Source organism: Gorilla gorilla, chromosome 20 (assembly GCF_029281585.2).
Source record: "Gorilla gorilla gorilla isolate KB3781 chromosome 20, NHGRI_mGorGor1-v2.1_pri, whole genome shotgun sequence".
In the NCBI taxonomy this organism is placed as follows: Eukaryota; Metazoa; Chordata; class Mammalia; order Primates; family Hominidae; genus Gorilla; species Gorilla gorilla.
This window is the reverse complement of record NC_073244.2, coordinates 44234368-44253525: the sequence shown is the minus strand read 5'-3', so window position 1 is coordinate 44253525 and position 19158 is coordinate 44234368. Positions and strand designations below refer to the sequence as shown.

At 58.3% G+C, this 19158-nt stretch overlaps 1 protein-coding gene across 1 annotated transcript; it reads left to right on the top strand.

The window, feature by feature from the left end:
* Positions 1 to 1490: 1490 nt before the first annotated feature.
* On the top strand, positions 1491 to 18660 carry SLC7A10 (solute carrier family 7 member 10). Its single transcript, XM_004060457.4, has 11 exons — positions 1491 to 1788; positions 11401 to 11605; positions 14318 to 14469; positions 14681 to 14806; positions 14875 to 15028; positions 15783 to 15906; positions 15992 to 16095; positions 16424 to 16520; positions 16706 to 16855; positions 17839 to 18016; positions 18303 to 18660. The coding sequence occupies exons 1-11, from the start codon at positions 1638 to 1640 to the stop codon at positions 18431 to 18433; spliced, it is 1572 nt and encodes a 523-aa protein (XP_004060505.3). The 5' UTR covers positions 1491 to 1637; the 3' UTR covers positions 18434 to 18660.
* The last annotated feature ends 498 nt before the right edge of the window (positions 18661 to 19158 follow it).

Here is a 19158-nt window from a genome sequence, read left to right as displayed (position 1 = left end):
CACCCGCGACAATCAGGGGTCTCCGGAGCCAGGGCTGCCCCTACCCTGCGCGAGGCTCCTTTAAGAGAGTCGGCCTCTGAATGGTCTCTGGGGCTGGAGGTGGAGGGCGCCAAGAATGCCGGTCTCCGACGACAGAAGCGAGAGGGATGCAGCTTCGCCGGGTGGCCTCCCCCTCCGCGTCCCACCAGCACGTCCACCCTGGATCCTCCCGCTCCTACTCCTACCCCAAGTCCCCGGCCCCAACTTCGAAGCTCCTGTGTGCCTGCAAACGCCGGCCCCGCCCCGCTCCCACCTCCACGCCCTGCCCCTGCCAGGGACCCGCCCCCGCCCCGTCCCACCCCGGTCCACCCTGCAGCCGTCGGACCCCTGGCAGGGCCCCAGCAAACCCGGAGGCCGCCACTGGGGGGAAGGACGGGGCGCCCGGCGAGGCCTCATCCACATGCAGGGGACGGCGCGTCGCGGCGGCCGCCAGGAAGAAACAAAGGCTGTTCCGCCGCCGGCCGCACAGTGCCAGGCTCGCCCCGCCCGCCGCCCCGGTGGCCCCGACGCGGCCCCCCTGGATCTGTTCCGCCGGCCTCGGCTGCACAGTCCGGACGGCTTCCGGGAGGAGGCAGCCTCCCTCGGATCCCCGCACTCCCGACCCCCTCCCGCGACCACAGCCTCCTTCTCCGTGTCTCCCGGGCATTCCAGGTCGCCTGGCCTCCTTGAGCCGGGCTGGATCGCGCGGGACCTGCACCAGAGACCCGAGTTCTAGTCTGCTGACCCCTCACTCTGACCTGGGACGAGGAGCCTGTAGTGGAGACCTCAGGCCAGAGGTGGCCCAGAGCCTGATAGGGTGGGCGAGCCGTGTCCAGGACTCGTCACAGGTCTTGGGTCCCCGTGATGAGGATGAGAGCCCCCGAGATCTTCAGGCCTTTGATCCAGGGTGCATAGGACACCCAGACCCCTCAGAGGAGTTCCAGACCTCAACCCCCACCCCTCCTGAGGTTGTCCGCCTGGGAGCCTCGGGGGGCACGAGAAAGGGTTTGGTCTCAGCCCTGCACTTGCTCGGCGATCGCTACTGATCTCTGGGCCTCAGCTTCCACCTGTAGAATGGACTCACCCTGGGAGCTGTCTCCTACACACACACACACACACACACACACACACACACCGTGCAGGCATAGAGTACTAAAGGGAGCACACACTGCATCCCCACACGCGGCCAGCTGTTATTCTTGCCGTCCCCCTCGGCCTCCCTGAGAGCAGGGATTGTCTTGTCTCGGAGCTCTGCTCCCCAACCCGGCCCCAAGAATGGATGTAACTCAGGCACCTGGAGGGTCCCTTCCTTCGCCCAACTGGGAAGTCCTTCCTAGATCTGCCCCAAGTCCTCTCCTTCCTTCCCAGGCCGGGACTGGGGGAGGGGGCGTTCCCTTTAAGGGAGGTGGGGGAGGGGGCTGTGGGCCGGCCCTCCTTCCGCCCCTCCCGGGCCCCCGCCGCCCGGGGCCCCCAGTCCCGGGCCCGGCGCCAGCGCATGCGCCCGCCTGTGGGCGCTGTCCCGGCTGCGAGGGCCGTGAGCTCACGGACCGACGGACCGACGGGCGGCCGGCCGGACAGACGGGGCAGCGCAGGGAGCGGGGACGCGGCGGGACAGCGACATGGCCGGCCACACGCAGCAGCCGAGCGGGCGCGGGAACCCCAGGCCTGCGCCCTCGCCCTCCCCAGTCCCAGGCCCCGTCCCCGGCGCCTCGGAGCGGGTGGCGCTCAAGAAGGAGATCGGGCTGCTGAGCGCCTGCACCATCATCATCGGTGAGCGGGACCCAGGCGGGCGGGCGCCGGGCGGAGGCCGAATGAGGGGCGCAGCCGCTCCGAACGAGGGGCGTCACCTCTCCGGGCGCTCGGACGGGTCTGCCTGGGGAACCTGCGGTCTGGCCTCAGAGAGCGCTATGACCGCGGGGAGGGCAGGGGCTGCTGGCCCAGGGTGCCAAAGCTCCGTGTTCCCACCTCCCGGCCGCCTGCACCTGGGGGAGTTTTGGGTCCCCTCCACCGCTGGACTCTTCCTCCTGACTCGATTTTGCTGCGGGGCTTTTGCAAGGCAGTTACCCTCAGTTTCCACATCTGTGAAATGGCCATGACTGCAGTCCTGCGATTAGCGCAGGAACTTGACCAGTGTAGGGGCTGGTCAGGCTGCGGCAGGCTGAGCTCCCCAAGTTCTGGACTGTGGGTCAGAGTACCTACTGTGTGCAGGGTCCAGGTGCCATGCAGTGCAGTGACTTAATTCTTGGAAAGCAGGAGGGCCTATGAGTAGAGTGAACAAGCGCAGCCTGCGCAGAAGGGACGGAGGTTCAGAGCAGGCAATGACTGCAGGGTTTGGCAGCAGGACCCAGGAGAGGGGGCGGGTTAGCCAGCAATTGGGGGCAGCAGTGGGCAGACCCAGCCTGCAGAAGGCCAGCTGCTCCCTGAGCTGGGATCCTGGTGGGCACTGGACACTCGCCTGGTCTGGAGGCCTTAGACTCCAAAGTCCCCACCTGAGAATGGGTCCATGTCCTGCCCCCACATAGGGGTTTCTGGGTAGGCAGAGAGCTCAGAGGTCATGGGAATGGCAGTGGTATTTTTCCACTCTCTGTCCCAAGTCATGGATACTGACTTGTTTCTTTGTCTACACGGGGTGCCTCTGAGCCCCTCCAGGGAGGGACAGGAGAAGTGGTTTGGGGGGATGAGTGACTGGGGCCTCGACTGTTCTCACCTTACCGCCAGCCAGTCTTCCCGGTCCCCTGCCAGTGAGAGCCACTTGTGTCTTCACTGCCTTCCCACCCTCAGACCCCTGGAGATGGAGAAAGTTTGGGGGCTCAGTAGGGCAGACCCAGGGTCTTCACCTCGTCCTCTCCCACCCCCACATTAGCAGCTCTTCACATCCAGAGTTGCCCCTGAACACAGCCCCTGGCCAGGTCACTCCACCATCTCACCCCCTCCCCTTAGAATGCTGTCTCCCAGAGCCTGGTCCTGACCTGGCCCTGGGAGCTTCTTGGCCTAGGATGCCCCTGCCTGACAGACGGTCTGCTGGAAGGAAGGGCTGGTTCCAGGGATTTGGCCAGGGTGCTGGTTAGAGCTTTTTCTTGGCCCACACCCTCTCCAGGAACTGTCCTCCAGGGAAGGGGAAGCTCACACCATGAGTGGGTCATAGGATTGAGACCATGCCTAGAACCAGCTACAGTGCCAGGCAGGTGCAGAAAGACACAGCTCTGCCTGGGCTCCTCAGCTAAGCCCAGCATCCTTGACCTGTCTTCCTACTCTATCCCCTCCCCACATCCCATCCTCCCCAGGCCACAGGGAGGCTGCCTGGCTCCTTTCTCCCCAGAAGGGGGCCCTGGTGGTGGTGGTGGTGGCGGTGGTGGTGGTGATGGTAGAGGTGGTGGTGGTGGGAGTGGAGAAGGCCAATGCCACTATCACCCTCCTTTTCCAGGACAGACTCTGTAAGTTTCCCATGCAGCCCAGGTCTGCCCTGACAGCTCCCCTACCCTTCAGTTCCTTCCTGCTGTGCCAGGTCCACTACCTTGGCCTCCAAACCTTGAACACTGAGCCAGGGTGAAGGGCCACTTGGCCAACCAAGGATGCTGGATTCAGCTACAGAACCCAAGCCCGGGGCACTCAGTGGTGGTCTTGGGGAGCCTTGGTCTTGGCCTGGCCTGGGGAGCCTTTGAGGATTACAGCAGGCAGGAGGCTGGACGAGGCAGGAAAAAACAAGGAGAGATCAACCTCAACCAGAAGGTGACAGGAGGTGGGGACTGGGCAGGTGAGGACTGAGCTGGGGTCTGCACTGCCTTCCCTACCTGATGTACTAAGGGTCTCCCCTCCCCAGCCCACCCCACCTTTCTGCCCCAGGTGGGCTCACTCTCTCTCCACCAATACCCTGGGGAGCCTGGTCAGAATCAAAAATGTCTGCAAAGTGTCATATTTTAGCTCTAAAAGTCAAGAACTTGACGTCCTGCTTCCTTTCCTTTCCTTTCTTTTTCTTTCTTTCTTTTTTTTCTGAGACAGAGTCTGGCTGTGTCCCCTAGGCTGGAGTGCAGTGGCACAATCTCAGCTCATTGCAACCTCCACCTCCGGAGTTCAAGTAATTCTCCTGCATCAGCCTCCCAAGTAGCTAGGATTACAGGCACACACCACCATGTCCAGCTAATTTTTGTATTTTCAGTAGAGACAGAGTTTCACCATGTTGGCCAGGCTGGTCTCGAACTCCTAACCTCAAGTGATCTGCCTGCCTCGGCCTCCCAAAGTGCTGGGATTACAGGTGTGAGCCACCCTGCCCAGCCAACGTCCTGCTTCATAATCTACCTTGGTTTGTTATTGTTATTGAACATGTTATTTCCAAAACTTCCACAGTGACCCTCCTAGGAGATCCTATCACTCTCTCCCTCGTGTATACCCTCTGCTCCAGCTCAGACTGGGAATTGAGGCTTTCGAGAATGGGAATACCTGGAAGGGCGGGCTATGGGCTGGTGTGAGACTCACATATAGTGTGTTTAGGGCAGTGCCCGCCGGCCACTGCAAGCGCAGATGGAAGGGAATCGGCCAGGCTGGAGGAAATAGAACTGGCTGGGGCAGGGGCTCTGCAGGACATCATCACATCCAATATCTGTTCAGAAAAACACCTCTTACTACCTTATGAAAACGTGTTCTTCCTTTATCTCATTTGAATCTCATGCCCACCTTGCAAGGTAGGAATTTTTATACCCATTTTACAGAGTGGAAACTAATGTTGGAAGTGAAATGATACTGCTCCAAGGGGTAGGCTCAGGATTCGGAACCAGATTTGGGCTGTGTTCCCAGTCCAGTGCCCTTTATTATTTTATTTTATTTTATTTTATTTTATTTTATTTTATTTTATTTATATTTTATTTTATTTTATTTTATTTTATTTTATTTTATTTATTTTATTTTATTTTATTTTATTATTTTATTTTATTATTTTATTTTATTTTATTTTATTTTATTTTATTTTATTTTATTTTATTATTTTATTTTATTTTATTGAAACAAACTCTTGCTCCATAGCACAAACTATAGTGCAGTGGCATGATCATAGCTCACTGCAGCCTCGACCTCCCAGGCTCAAGCAATCCTCCCACCTCAGCCTTCCAAACACCTGGAACCACAGGTGCCCGCCACCACACCTGGCTAATTTTTGTATTTTTTGTAGAGACTGGGTTTTGCCATGTTGCCCAGGCTGATCTCAAATTCCTAGGCTCAAGTGATCCTCCCACCTCAGCCTCCCAGAGTGTTAGGGTTACAGGCGGGAGCCATCGTGCCCGGTCCCAGTGCCTTTTATACTGTTCTGATGCTGGGCAAATTGGGGCCAGAGTCAGAGCCCTGACGGGGGAGGGTTGGGGACCAAGCTGGGAGCTTGTCCAACTAGGCTTCACTGAGCTCCTGCTCCACTATGGGTGGACAAACAGACAGATGGCCAGGGAAGTCTGCCTCCCCATCGGCGGCTGGACTCACAGGGCCTCTCATACTGACCCAGGAACCTCGGCCAGCTCCCTTGCTGGATCCACAACCCAAGGAACACACCCAGGTCCTCCAAAGTGGGAGTCCCCCCTGGGTCTGCTGACCAGGCCCTTCCTCTGCTCTCTCTTTGACTTGAGAGTCCGGCTCCTGCAGGGGTTTGTGGGCCAGATGTGTGTTCAGTGACTCAGGAGTTGACATCATGAACCTCAACTCCTCAGGAACCAATCCCTGCTCACCCAGCCTCAGCCAGGACCCTCCCTGGTCTCCAGGGCTGCAGGTGGCTGGGCTTCCCAGAGGGGTGGACCTCTGCAGAACCCCAGCCCCTCCTCACTGGGGCCCTGAGGAGCCATACAACTGTGCAGGGGCTTAGCTGTTCCCCACTACAGTTCCATTTACAGGTGAGGAAACTGAGGCAACCTGCCCTGGGGTCAGATGCCCTCGGTGTGCTCCAGGACCCCAAGGGAAGCCCCAACTATAATTTCGGGGGCCTGCCAGTCCTGGGCACACTCATCCATTTATTCAACCACTACATACTGAACGGTGTCAGGCACTGGCTTACATGCCAGAGACACCATGGGGGGGTCAAGACAGACAAAATCCATCTTCTGGTGTGGGAGTCCCGCAACAAGATGAACAAGCTGAATGTGTGTATTGTTAAGTGCTAAGACCAGACAGTCAAGCCAGGAAGGAGGATGAAGAGAGCCAGGGTGGGGGCTTTCAGCTTGGAAATGAGCTGAGATCTGGGGTAGGGTTCAGTGTGAGCAGGGCATTGCAAGCTATGTTAAGGGCATTGCCTTTTGCTCTCTGTGAAGCAGGAGCCCTGGGCTTTGAGCAGAGGGTGATGGGATGGGGCTTACAGGGCCCACTATGGAGAAGAGGCAGTGGGGAAAGAAGTGGGAGGAGGAAGGCCGGTCAGGAGGCTACCTGGGTCTCCCCGGGCAAGAGACCACGGTGGCTCAGGGCAGGGCAGTGGCCATGGTGGTGTCAGAGGAGGTTCCATTCCAGATGAGTTTGGAAGATGAGAGCTGAAGGATTTGTGATGGAATAGAAGTCCTGGGGGAGAAAGAGAGGAATCATGGGTGACTCAAGGTTGTGGCCCAAGCAATTGGGAGGACGTTTTGCCATTTATTCATCAGGGAAGACCGAGAGGAGCATTTTGGGGGCAAGGAGGTAAAAGTCGGGAATTCCGTTTAGAACATGGAAAGTCTGTGATGTCTGCGGCTGAGTGGTTCGTTGCATATACAGAGTTCATTTAGCAGAGCGGTCTATGCTAGGGATATAAATTTAGGAGTTGCCAGCAGAAGTCAAGGTAATACATGAGGTCTACCTATCTATCAAGAAAGCATAGAAAGAAAAGAGAAGAAGCCCCAGGACTGAGCCCTGGGCACCCAGTGTCTGGAAGTCAAGCAAGATAAGGGATTCTGAAAAGGAGAAGCCGGTAAGGCCGAGGGGAGGCCAGGAGGCCGAGTGAGGAGGAAGCAATCCACTTGCCACATGTTGCTGATGCGTCAATAACGTGGCCTAGGGCTCGACTGTTGCGTCTGGCAACGTCGAACTCACCGGTGACCATGAGAAGCCTCAGCCAGGAGACAGGGCCCTGGGCGAGGTTTGCTTGGCTGGGCTGGCTGAGCCGAACGAGCTGGAGAGGGCTGCACACTTCCGCTCATCTCCTGTCTCCAAAGGAAAGTGGGTTAGGCTGGAGTCAGGTGCCGGCCAAGTGGCAGTTCCAGGCACATCCTGGATGTCCCCGCTCACCTCCTTGGGGTGCTGCCCAGACCTCAGTAGTCACAGCATCCCGGAGAGGTACCTGACACAGGCTTACTGTGAGGATGTGAGGACACCCGTGCGCTTGTGGGGGGTAGGCTTCACCCAGGCCGCAGCCGATCACCCCGGGGTGTTGGGGTCCCAGGTGGCTCAGGTCTCAGAGGAAAGATGGGGCTGCCTAGGGGGTCTCCAAGGCAGATGGCAGTGCGTAGTGAGATCCAAAAGCACTTCCCATGGCCTCTGATGTGCCAGACAGGATCAAGAGAATGCCTGCATCAAATAAAAGAATCCCTTCCCAGCCATCATCCAGGTACCGTGGCCGTGGGGCGATGTCCAGACTGCAGGGGCCAAGGTGGCTGGTCAGGGAGAGCTTCCTGGAGGTGGCGCTGCTTCAGGGAGACCAGTGAGCTGGGCAGAGGCCTACCACAGTGAGAGACAGGTTCCCTGAGCAGACTGTTTCCTTGGCCCAGCACAGATACGCAGGGTGCATCCCCTCTGCTGAAGTCAAGGTTGGACTAGCCCTCTGCTGCCCCCTAGCCCTGTGGCCCCACCTGGCAGATGGGGAAACTGGGGCTCGGAAGGGCAGCACTGGCCTGAGTCACAGTCGGGTCCAGAATGTGCTTCAAGGCATGAGGACTGGTGCCAGTGTCCTGGCCTGACAGGCCCTCCCTGCCCCCTCCCCAAATCAGACTGCACACTCCCCACACACACCACAGGAGGTGGCTCACTCTGCGACTCGACCTCCATGGGTCACCCCTGTGACCTCAGTGGTCTGCCGCTGCCTCCAGAAATAGGTCAGCACGCACCGCAGCAGCCACAGGGAACAATGGCCCTTTCTTCGTTCCTCCAAGAAGCTGAGTAAGCCCCATCAGGCCAAACATCTTAATGTGATAAAAGCTACCCAGCGAAGGCTCAGGGAAGAGGGGCGGGTGGTGGAGACTCTGGGAAGTCCGACTTGGGGGGCAGTCACTTCCTCGCCTACCTGCCCAGAGCTCTGGCCCACGGAGGACCTGCAGGGACCACTGAGCTGTCATCCCACTGGGTGGACAGGAACATGGAGGCCTCAGAACCTACATCTCTCTGGTCAGCCATGGGTCAGACACCCAACAGGGGCTCAGTGGTATCTCCAGGCCCATCCCGTGCCCCCTCATCCTGTTCCACTCTGAGTTCCTGCCCCTCTAAACCAGGTTCCCCCAACGGCTGGGCTTCTTCATTGCTGCTCCCCGAATCAGGTAGATCTGCTTGGCTGAAATACAGAGTCTGGGAAGGGAGACCCTCCAACCTTCCCACACCACTGGGAGGAACCCAGGGCAGCCCCCTTCCAGCTCCACTAATCTGGCCAGGTGTGGTGGCTCATGCCTGTAATCCCAGCACTTTGGGAGGCTGAGGTGGGTGGATCACTTGAGGTCAGGAGTTCGAGACCAGCCTGGCCAACATGGTGAAACCTCATCTCTACTAAAAAAAAAAAAAAAAGAAAGAAAGAAATCCACCGGTCCCTCCCATACCCCTCCTATAATCGTTGGAGCATTGGAGGCCCCCATCCCTGTCCACAGCCCCCTCCCTCCTCCATGCCCAAGCCCACAGCCCCGGCTGCTCCATGCAGTGCCCCACCCATCCTTCATGGTGCCGGGAGCAGCCAGTGTGCGGAGTGCGTGATGTGATTTTCTGCCACCTTCAAACATGATACTGAGGGAGATGCTGCAAGTGGTCTAGGCCCAGAGGGAGAAATCCCTGAGGATCTCAGAGACACTGGCTAACGCCTGTGGTCCTTTGAGCCACAAGGGAGAAAGTCCTGAACTGTGGCCTGAGGCCACGTGTTCCAAACAATAGTGGCCTCCCCACCCCTGGCAAGCCCAGTATCTGAGTCTTCAGCCACTGGGCACAAGGCTAGTGATACAGCCCTGGAAGATAGGGTGCCAGATGTGGCTTACCCTGGAGCTCCACCCAGGAGGCCCCGCCAAGCAGAAGCATGGTGGGCTCTCTGCAGGGTGGGTGGCTCAGGGCCTGGGATGCTCCCAGCGTGAACATGCTCAGCTCCTTCCAAGGCCACCCAGCCCCCGCTGGCTTCCAACCTCCCTGGCTTTCGGCAAATCCCAGTCCGCCAGGTCCTGAGAACAGAGGCCCTGCTGCCGGATGGAGGGAACTCAAAGGCTCTTTAGAATCCTTACAGCCCACCCAGGCCTGGGTCCCTCTGCTAGATGAGAAAGGCGCTTCTCTCTCTCCCCCGAGAAGTAGACTAAGGGTACAGCTTACCTCTGGGGGCTGGGGCACAGGAATTAGTTTGTCCTTATCTGGATGTATTTAGGGCTCCTGGGATGTGACTGGAAAACTGAGTGGGGCGTCGTAGCTGTCCAGACTGGAAATCTGTGTCGGCTGGGGGTGGGGGCAGTGGGGGAGCACCGTGGACAAGGAGTGAATACAAATTGGCGGCTACAACCGTGTCCTTATCCAGCCCCCTGCGGGCCCGGCAGGTGGAGGAGGCGGGCTTCCGCTTTGAGGGAGATGGACCCGTCCTCTCAGGACCTGGTCAGGTGTGGCCATTGCATAGAGAACGATGTTGGTCCTACCAGGACCTACAGGTTCTACCAGGGCTGTTTGTTCATATGGCCTGAGGTTCTGGGTTTATTTCTTCTCGGACAGGCCCTAGTGCAGATCTCTAGTGAAGTTACCGGATTCATGTGCACAGATGGTGAGACCCATACAACCCAGAACACTGTCCCTCTTTGCGGAGCTCAGGGCTCAGCAGGCACTCAGAGTCTTGCTCATCCTGGGAACCTACTCTACGGACCGTAGTTGGCCCCTCTGAATGTTTCCCATCATGTCAGAAAGCAGAGGGGCCGGGCACAGTGGCTCTCACCTGTAATCCCAGCACTTTGGGAGGCTGAAGTGGGTGGTCGATTGAGCCCAGGAGTTCGAGACCAGCCTCAGCAACATAGTGGGACCCCTCAACTCTACAACTTTTTTTGATTAACCGGGTGTGGTTGCACTCACCTGTAATCCTAGCACTTTGGGAAGCCAAGCAGGGAGGGTCACTTGAGCCCAGGAGTTGGAGACCAGCCTGGGCAATATAGTGAGACCCTGTCTCTACAAAAAGTAAAAAAAAAAAAAACTGGGTGTGGTAATACACCTGGAGTCCCAGCTACTAGGGAGACTGACGTGGGAGAATCTCTTGAGCCCAGGAGTCCCAGGCTGCAGTAAGCTATGATTGCACCACTGCACTCCAGCCAGGGTGGCAGAGCGAGACCCTGTCTAAATGAAAGAAAGAAGCCGGGCACAGTGACTCACGCCTGTAATCCCAGCACTTTGGGAGGCCGAGGCAGGTGGATCACTTGCGGTCAGGAGTTCGAGACCAGCCTGATCCACAGGGTGAAACCCCATCTCTACTAAAAAAATACAAAAAATATTAGCCAGGCGTGGTGGCTCATGCCTGTAATTCTGACTACTTGGAAGGCTGAGGCAGGAGAATTGCTTGAATCCAGGAAGTGGAGGGAAGGAAAGGGAAGGGAAGGGGAAAAGAGAAAGGAAAGGAAAGGAAATTGAAGTAGGAAGAGAAGCCCAAACCTGATGTGGTCAAGGAGGGCTTCATGGAGGAGATGCTACTTCCTGAGCCACTCCATGAGTCTGGACTTTGGCCGGTGGGAAAGTGGCAGGAGAGTGGTTGAAGTCCTGTATTAGGGGCCAGCTCTGGCCAGCGGGCTGGAGGCAGGACAAGTGGCTGCAGGCTGATACGCCTGGGGCTCTGAGGTAGACGGGAGGGCTGAGCATGGGCCTTGTGGGGTGCCTGGGGAGCCACCGTCTGCCGTCGCTCAGGTGGTTCAGCCTCCTCACTTTGCTGGCCCCGCCTCACGGGGGCAATGGAGGGCTGAGGAAGTCAAACAGGGCCTGTCTCTGGCAGAGGGGCCTGGCCAGCTGAACGAGGTGCCATTTCCTATTGAGGGACTGAGGAAGGGGCAGATGATGAGCCCAGAATGGCACTTGCTGGGCTTGGGGGCCAGTGGCATTCAACACCTCCAGCCCACCTCCTGCCTCCTCCTCCTCCAGGAAGCACCCTGGGCTGTCTTCCTCCTGGCAGCAGGCAGATCCCCACACAGAAGGCCGGGCTGCGAAGGGGACCCCAGGCCTGATGCCTCCCCATCTCTCCCCCCGCAGGGAACATCATCGGCTCAGGCATCTTCATCTCGCCCAAGGGGGTCCTGGAGCACTCAGGCTCCGTGGGTCTGGCCCTGTTCGTCTGGGTCCTGGGTGGGGGCGTGACGGCTCTGGGCTCCCTCTGCTATGCAGAGCTGGGAGTCGCCATCCCCAAGTCTGGCGGGGACTACGCCTACGTCACAGAGATCTTCGGGGGCCTGGCTGGGTGAGTGTGGGGCACCGGCGGGCAGGGGGACACCCTCTTGGGAATGGGATGGCCAAATGAGTCCTGGCGTCAGTTTCCACTCCTGCTTCCGGCTTCCTAGGGAGGTAGTGGGGGTGGATGGAGAGAAGGTGTGGGGGTGCTGGACAGCCTTCTGAGGTCAGGGCAGGTGGAACTGAGGCCCCCTCCACCCCACTGATGTGTGCTGGGCACTCCTGCAGGCCCCTGGGCCTCTCTGGATCTCCTTTTAAATAGAGGTCCCTCTGAACCCCACCCCCTGCCTTGTACTTAAGGAGGGGGGATTCTTACTGTCTGAAAACCCTAGGTAATGTGAGTGCCCAGGCGAGGAGGGGGCCTCAATTTTGGTAAACCCATATGTTGCATGAGGAGCAAGGAAGGAAGTGTGATATTCTTACCATATACCCTGCATAAGGTCCTTTTTTTTTTTTTTTTGAGACAGAGTCTCGCTCTGTTGCCCAGGCTGGAGTGCAATGGCGTGATCTCAGCTCACTGCAACCTCTGCCTCCCGGGTTCAAGTGATTCTCCTGCCTCAGCCTCCCGAGTAGCTGGGATTATAGGCACCCGCCACCACGCCTGGCTAATTTTTTTGTATTTTTAGTAGAGACGGGGTTTCACCATGTTGGCCAGGCTGGTCTTGAACTCCTGACCTCAGGTGATCCACCCGCCTCAGCCTCCCAAGTGCTAGGATTACAGGAGTGAGGCACTGCACCCAGCCAGAGGTCTCCTTTCCATAGCACCCTGCTATCCTTCCTTCATTCACCAGGGAATATTTGCTGAGCACCTACTGTGAGCCTGGGGGTGGGGAGGCAGTGATAGAAAGGTCTGTCCCTGTACTCAAGCTGCTCACAGAACAGAGAGGAAGCAGCCCCTTAAATGGGATTAAGGCCTGGATGAGCCTTGCTCTGAGAGTGTATACAAGAGGCAGCAGCTACACAGCAAAGAGAACGGTGTGCGCCATCTAGGGAGGACTCCCAGGAAAGTAATGCTTGCCCTGAGGCTGGGAGGAAGAGGATTCTCCCCACCTGGCCTAGCTGACCAGCGAGGAAAGCATCCCAGGATGGGGGAAGTGTGAACAGAGGGTATGGTGGCCCAGGTGAGCGCAGGGAGTCTGCTGTAGCTAGAGGTGAGGTCAGGTTGGGTTTACCGCAGGCGCCGGGGCTTGGAGAGCATCAGGGGATTGAAGCTGTTGTATTTGTCCAGCTGCGTTGTGCCAAGAGCTGCAAAGGTACAGGCAGATTCTAAAATCATTTAGGAGCCTGATTCGAGAGGATAGAGCAGCCAGCATAGCAGAGGGAGAGGTGGGTGCAGCGGAGGTGGCACCCACTTCCCTACTGAGAGGCTCCTAGATGGTCTGGGGCTCAGAGGAAAAGTCTGGGCTGAAATTTACAAAGTTTGGTTCTGAGGGATATGGGCCAGGGATCCTTAACTGGGCAGCCTTGGATGGGGAGACCTGCCAGGGCTTGCACGCTGCTGTGGGTGCATCTGTGGCAGTCTCCTCTGGGGAGAGGGTCCTCAAAGGGGCTGGGACCCAAGAAAGCAGAATAATCATGCTTCGGGCCTGGAGAGGACGTTCGGGAGGGAGAAGAGAGCCAGGACCTCATCCCTGGACACGGAACATGCGGGGATGGGCAGAGGGGATGCCTGGCAGGGGAGGAGGGCCATGGAGCTAGGATGTCCCAGAAGCCCAGCAGGGATGGTTGTGCAGAGCAAGGGGCAGGTGATCCAGAAATGGCTGATGTCCCTGATGAGGCAGTCCTCTCCCTGGAGGGCTGGCCAGGGGCTAGGACCACCCCCAAGGGCAGACCCGCCCCTGGGTGCAGGAAAGCCCCTGAGAACAGGTCAGACTCACAGTCTGGGTGCCCTGCAGAGGCAAGATTTAGGTAGAAGGGGCATCCATCACTCTCCACCCCCAGCTAGGGCTCTTGGTAAGGTCTAGTCTCTGCACCCCATAGGTCTCCCTCAGGGGGAACACAGCTCAGAGTCACCCATCTTCAGCCACAGTACTCTGCGAGAGCCAGGGCTGAAGCTGAGAGGTCTGGGGACAGGGACCCTGGCTCAGGAGACAGCCTCCGTCCAATGGGGGGCCTAGTTGTTATTAGAAAAGCGTTTGGTGGCTGGGCGCAGTGGCTCACGCCTGTAATCCCAACACTTTGGGAGGCCGAGGCGGGTGGATCACGAGGTCAGGAGATCGAGACCATCCTGGCTAACACGGTGAAACTCCGTCTCTACTAAAAATACAAAAAATTTGCCAGGCATGGTGGCAGGCGCCTGTAGTCCCAGCTACTTGGGAGACTGAGGCAGAAGAATGGCATGAACCCAAGAGGTGGAGGTTGCAGTGAGCCAAGATCATGCCACTGCACTCCAGCCTGGGTGACAGAGCAAGACTCTGTCTCAAAAAAAAAAGAAAAAAGAAAAGAAAAGCGTTTGGTGCCTATGTTGTTCCCAGCGCCTGCCCCACAGCAGCCTTGTCAATGTTTAAGTACGTGTAACACCTTCTCTGTTAAAACTGTCTATCAATGCAGCCGCAAGACCTCAACAAGGTCAACCCTGCCTCCCTGGACCGGTGCTGGCCTCTGGCAGCCTCGCCAGCCCCCGGGTGCCAGGCCCAGGGCAGCCCTGCTGCACACATCAGGGCCAGGTTGGCCGGGAAGGGCTCTGGGCAGCTTGAGCCACTCCCGCCCCTGCTCCTTCCAGCTTTCTGCTGCTCTGGAGCGCCGTCCTCATCATGTACCCCACCAGCCTTGCTGTCATCTCCATGACCTTCTCCAACTACGTGCTGCAGCCCGTGTTCCCCAACTGCATCCCCCCCACCGCAGCCTCCCGGGTGCTGTCCATGGCCTGCCTGAGTAAGCATCCCCTTTGGCCCACTGTCCCCAGATCAGCCGCCTGCCCGGGCCCCATCCTGCCCTGAGCGGGAGGACAGAGGGGTGAGATTTCCCTTCAGAAAATTCCAGCTGCTATAGGGGATGCCATTCTCAGGCCGCCTGGGCTGGACTTGGCCATGGTCCACTGTGAAAGGTCCCGGCCTCGGCGCCCACCCCCGCCTTCCCTCCGCAGTGCTCCTGACATGGGTGAACAGCTCCAGTGTGCGCTGGGCCACGCGCATCCAGGACATGTTCACAGGCGGGAAGCTGCTGGCCTTGTCCCTCATCATCGGCGTGGGCCTTCTCCAGATCTTCCAAGGTAGGGCCGAGTCGGGGTAAGGGCCGGGCTGGGGAGATGGTGCTGACCCCCGACTTCTGGGCCTCCAGGACACTTCGAGGAGCTGAGGCCCAGCAATGCCTTTGCTTTCTGGATGACGCCCTCCGTGGGACACCTGGCCCTGGCCTTCCTCCAGGGCTCCTTCGCCTTCAGTGGCTGGAACTTCCTCAACTATGTCACCGAGGAGATGGTTGACGCCCGAAAGTGAGTGGGGCCCCTAACTAGGCCCTGGGAAGCAGCCAGGCCCTCTGGTGGGACAGGCAGCCTCTCCGCCCAGCCCCACTGCCACCCAAGGCTCAGGCTGGTCCTCGGTGGCCCACGCCTGTTGCCCTGCAAAAATGGCCCTGGGAAGAAAGCCGGGGGGCTTGCATTCTAGCCTGGCCCTGTTCTCTCTGGCTATGGACACGTCACAGCCCCTTGCAGGGCCTCAGAAAGGCTGAATATCATCATCCTGCTGTAAATAGATCCAGAGATTTGCATTTGGCCTAAAATTATGCATATGCACACAATATGGTCCCTACAAATGAAGCCAATGACTGCGTCTGATGCTCAGCCAGGGATCTCGACAGTGAACCTTTGCAGCTGAGCGAGCTGGGACTGGAAAGTTCCAGGAAGACTCTGGGTCTGTGGACTGGGCTCTGGGGCCATTTTGGGGAATTTTCCAGGCTGATTTTGGCTGTATGCGATTTTATCTTTCTGCACAGACATCAGACCCTGTCCTCAGGATGTGATGGGGCCCCTCCCCCATCTCCCATCCTACCAGCCTGTGTCCAGGTGGGGGTGGGGCAGGGCAGACAACAGGGTCCCTTTGTCTCGGGCAGCAATGCTGCCCCCTTTCCTGCCCCAACATCCCCAGCAGACACAAGAAATGGAGACTATGAGCTGCTCTCGTGGCTGGGTCTCGGGGGTCCTGCACCTTCAGGAGCTGACGCTGACGCACTCCACTGCCTGTCCCCAGGAACCTACCTCGCGCCATCTTCATCTCCATCCCACTGGTGACCTTCGTGTACACGTTCACCAACATTGCCTACTTCACGGCCATGTCCCCCCAGGAGCTGCTCTCCTCCAATGCAGTGGCTGTGGTGAGTGGGCCCTTGCTCGGTCCCTGGCTCCTGCCCAGGCCCCTGCCCCGGCCTTACACACGGCCTCTCTACTGTGCCCACCCAGACCTTCGGGGAGAAGCTGCTGGGCTACTTTTCTTGGGTCATGCCCGTCTCCGTGGCTCTGTCAACCTTCGGAGGGATCAATGGCTACCTGTTCACCTACTCCAGGTGACTGCACTGGGGAGACGTGGGCATGGGGAGGGAAGGCTGGGGTGCAGGTGTGCGCCAGTCATGCGGTGGGCCAGAGGAAGGGACACCTGCCAGGGGGAGGGGTCTGCCTGAAGCTGGGATGATGATCCCCACACAGTAACAAGTGTCTGATCACAACTGGGAGACAAAGAAAGCAAGAGGGAGGCAGGTTGGATGAGGGGAAGAACTGTCCAGTGGGGCTGCTGGGCCCGGAGCAGGAGGTCAGAGGCGACAGCTTAAGAGGGACATCAGGTCCAAAGCTGAGACCCAGGATGTGGCCAGTGCCCATCTCTGTCCCCAACGCTAGGCTGTGCTTCTCTGGAGCCCGCGAGGGGCATCTGCCCAGCCTGCTGGCCATGATCCACGTCAGACACTGCACCCCCATCCCCGCCCTCCTCGTCTGTGTAAGTTGGGGGACCTGGGCCAGGCAAGGCGTGGAGGCAGGGCTACCCGGCAATGCAGGACCTTCCGGGTAATGGCAGGGGTGAGCCATTCCAGGGTGGGGGTTGGGGGTGGGGCCAGGGCTCATCCTGCAGGGGCGTCAGGAGGCAGGCTAGGGGCCAGCCGTCAGCCCCAGGTCCTCTCCCAGTGCGGGGCCACAGCCATCATCATGCTCGTGGGCGACACGTACACGCTCATCAACTATGTGTCCTTCATCAACTACCTCTGCTACGGCGTCACCATCCTGGGCCTGCTGCTGCTGCGCTGGAGGCGGCCTGCACTCCACAGGCCCATCAAGGTGAGGCCCTGGGACGGCTGGCCCTGTGCCGGGTGCTGCCAGAGCCACTCCTGCATCCACAGTGGGCACCAGGGGCAGGTGGGATGGGAGATGCCAGCTTTTCTGGAGTGTTGGGCCCTGCTCAGGGCTCTCTGTGCACTGAGGCATCCATTCCTCATAGCAGCCCCATGAGGACAGAGCTTTGAATGCTCCCAGTGTACAGATGGGGAAAATGAGGCTCAGGACTGGGCACAGGGGCTCATGCCTATTCCAGCACTTTGGCAGGCCGAGGTGGGAGGATTGCTGGAGCCCAGGAGTTTGAGACCAGCCTGGGCAACATAAGGAGACTTCCTCTCTGCAAAAAGTTAAAGATAAAAGGGTTAGCCTGGTGTGGTGGTGCGTACCTGTGGTCCCAGCTACTTGGGAGGCTGAAATGGGAGGATCGCTTGAGCCCGGGAGGTTGAGGCTGCAGTGAGCGGTGCTAGGGCCACTGTACTCCAACCTGGGTGACAGAGGGAGACCCTGTCTCAAAAAAAAAAAAAAAAATTAAAGAAAATGAGACTCAGGAACTGTTCAAGGTCACAAAGGCTGCCAGGATTCCATGAGCCCACACAAAAACAGAAGACCATAGCCTGAGCTAAAAGCAAAGCCCCCCATGTGTGTATAAATCCTTAAGTGGAGAAGTGCTCAGTGCCTGAAATGTGAAACACCAAAAAATCACTGACCTCCGGCCAAGTGCAAGCCTCAAGTCCACACGCAACTGCTGTGTGGAGCTCGGTGCCGCTGAGACTTTGAAAAATCCTCAGCAAAACTGGCCAATGGCCTGACCCATGAATTGGCCTCCAACACACTGGGCTGTCGCCAAGAGGGGGTGTAGTGGGTGCAATTGCCCTTCAGGCCTCAGCTCCCAGGGAAGGGAGGAAAATTCCCCAGACCCCCAGGGGTCGGGGGTACAGACAGCTGGAGGCCCTGCACCATCGGTGTTTCTGCTCCCCCTTCCCCAGGTGAACCTTCTCATCCCCGTGGCGTACTTGGTCTTCTGGGCCTTCCTGCTGGTCTTCAGCTTCATCTCAGAGCCTATGGTCTGTGGGGTCGGCGTCATCATCATCCTTACAGGGGTGCCCATTTTCTTTCTGGGAGTGTTCTGGAGAAGCAAACCAAAGTGTGTGCACAGACTCACAGGTGAGCCAGGCAGCTGCAGGTCACCCAGCACAGGGGGCCGGGGCCTGGAGACCAGACCTCCCTCTTAAAGGCTCACCCCAGAGCAGGGTGTCCTAGCAGCTAAGGTGGGAACACAGGGCCCAGCCGCCACCAAATGTCTCTTCCCAAGATGTACCCAAAGTTTCCAGAACCACGGGTACCGACAGAGCAGCTCCCTGAAGACCCCTGCCCAAGGGGAGGTGTCCGGAGCTGGGGGTCACCCCTATCCCGAGAGGTCAGGCCCCAAGGTCCATCTGTCTATCCTCAGAGTCCATGACACACTGGGGCCAGGAGCTATGTTTCGTGGTCTACCCCCAGGACGCCCCCGAAGAGGAGGAGAATGGCCCCTGCCCACCCTCCCTGCTGCCTGCCACAGACAAGCCCTCGAAGCCACAATGAGATGTTTGTAGAGACTGAAGCAGCTGTTTCTGTTTACATGTTGTTTATTGAGGAGGTGTTTTGGCAAAAAAGTTTTGTTTTGTTTTTTTCTGGAAAAAAAGAAAAAAGATACGACTCTTAGAAGCCTGTTTTAAGGAAGCCCTAAAATGTGGACTGGGTTTCCTGTCTTAGCACTGCCCTGCTAGCTTTTCCTGAAAAGGCCTATAAATAAACAGGGCTGGCTGTTCGCTCGTGCTATGGGGAGTCCCTGATGGGCACAGACGGGAGTGGCTGGGGCATACCTCGGTGGGTGCACACATGTTGCTGGCCAGGAAGATGCCGTGGCAGGCCCTGGAGGAGGCTGTTGACGTTAGGGGGCTTTGCTGCTTGACACAGGCGCTCCCTACCATGGCACCCAGAGTCCCCCTGCCCTAAAGGGATGTCGAGGATGGGGGAGCAGCTCAGTCCACCCCTACCCCAGGCCCCTCGATGCCAGTCTGAGCTCGGCCACCCAGGAGAGCTCAGGGGCTCCCGGCTGGGATTGTCTTTCTTCCCGTAAATCACCACAGAGTGAAGGTCAGGACTTCAGAGCCCACAGTCTCACCCTGGCTTACAGGTGGGGAAACTGAGGCCCTGAGATAGGATGGAACAGACGTGGCCACTGCTGTTGGTGCCTCGGCCTCTCTGTCCCCAGAAAGCACAGAGCAGCATGTCCTGGGGGCTTTGAGGCCTGCAGGGAACTCCAG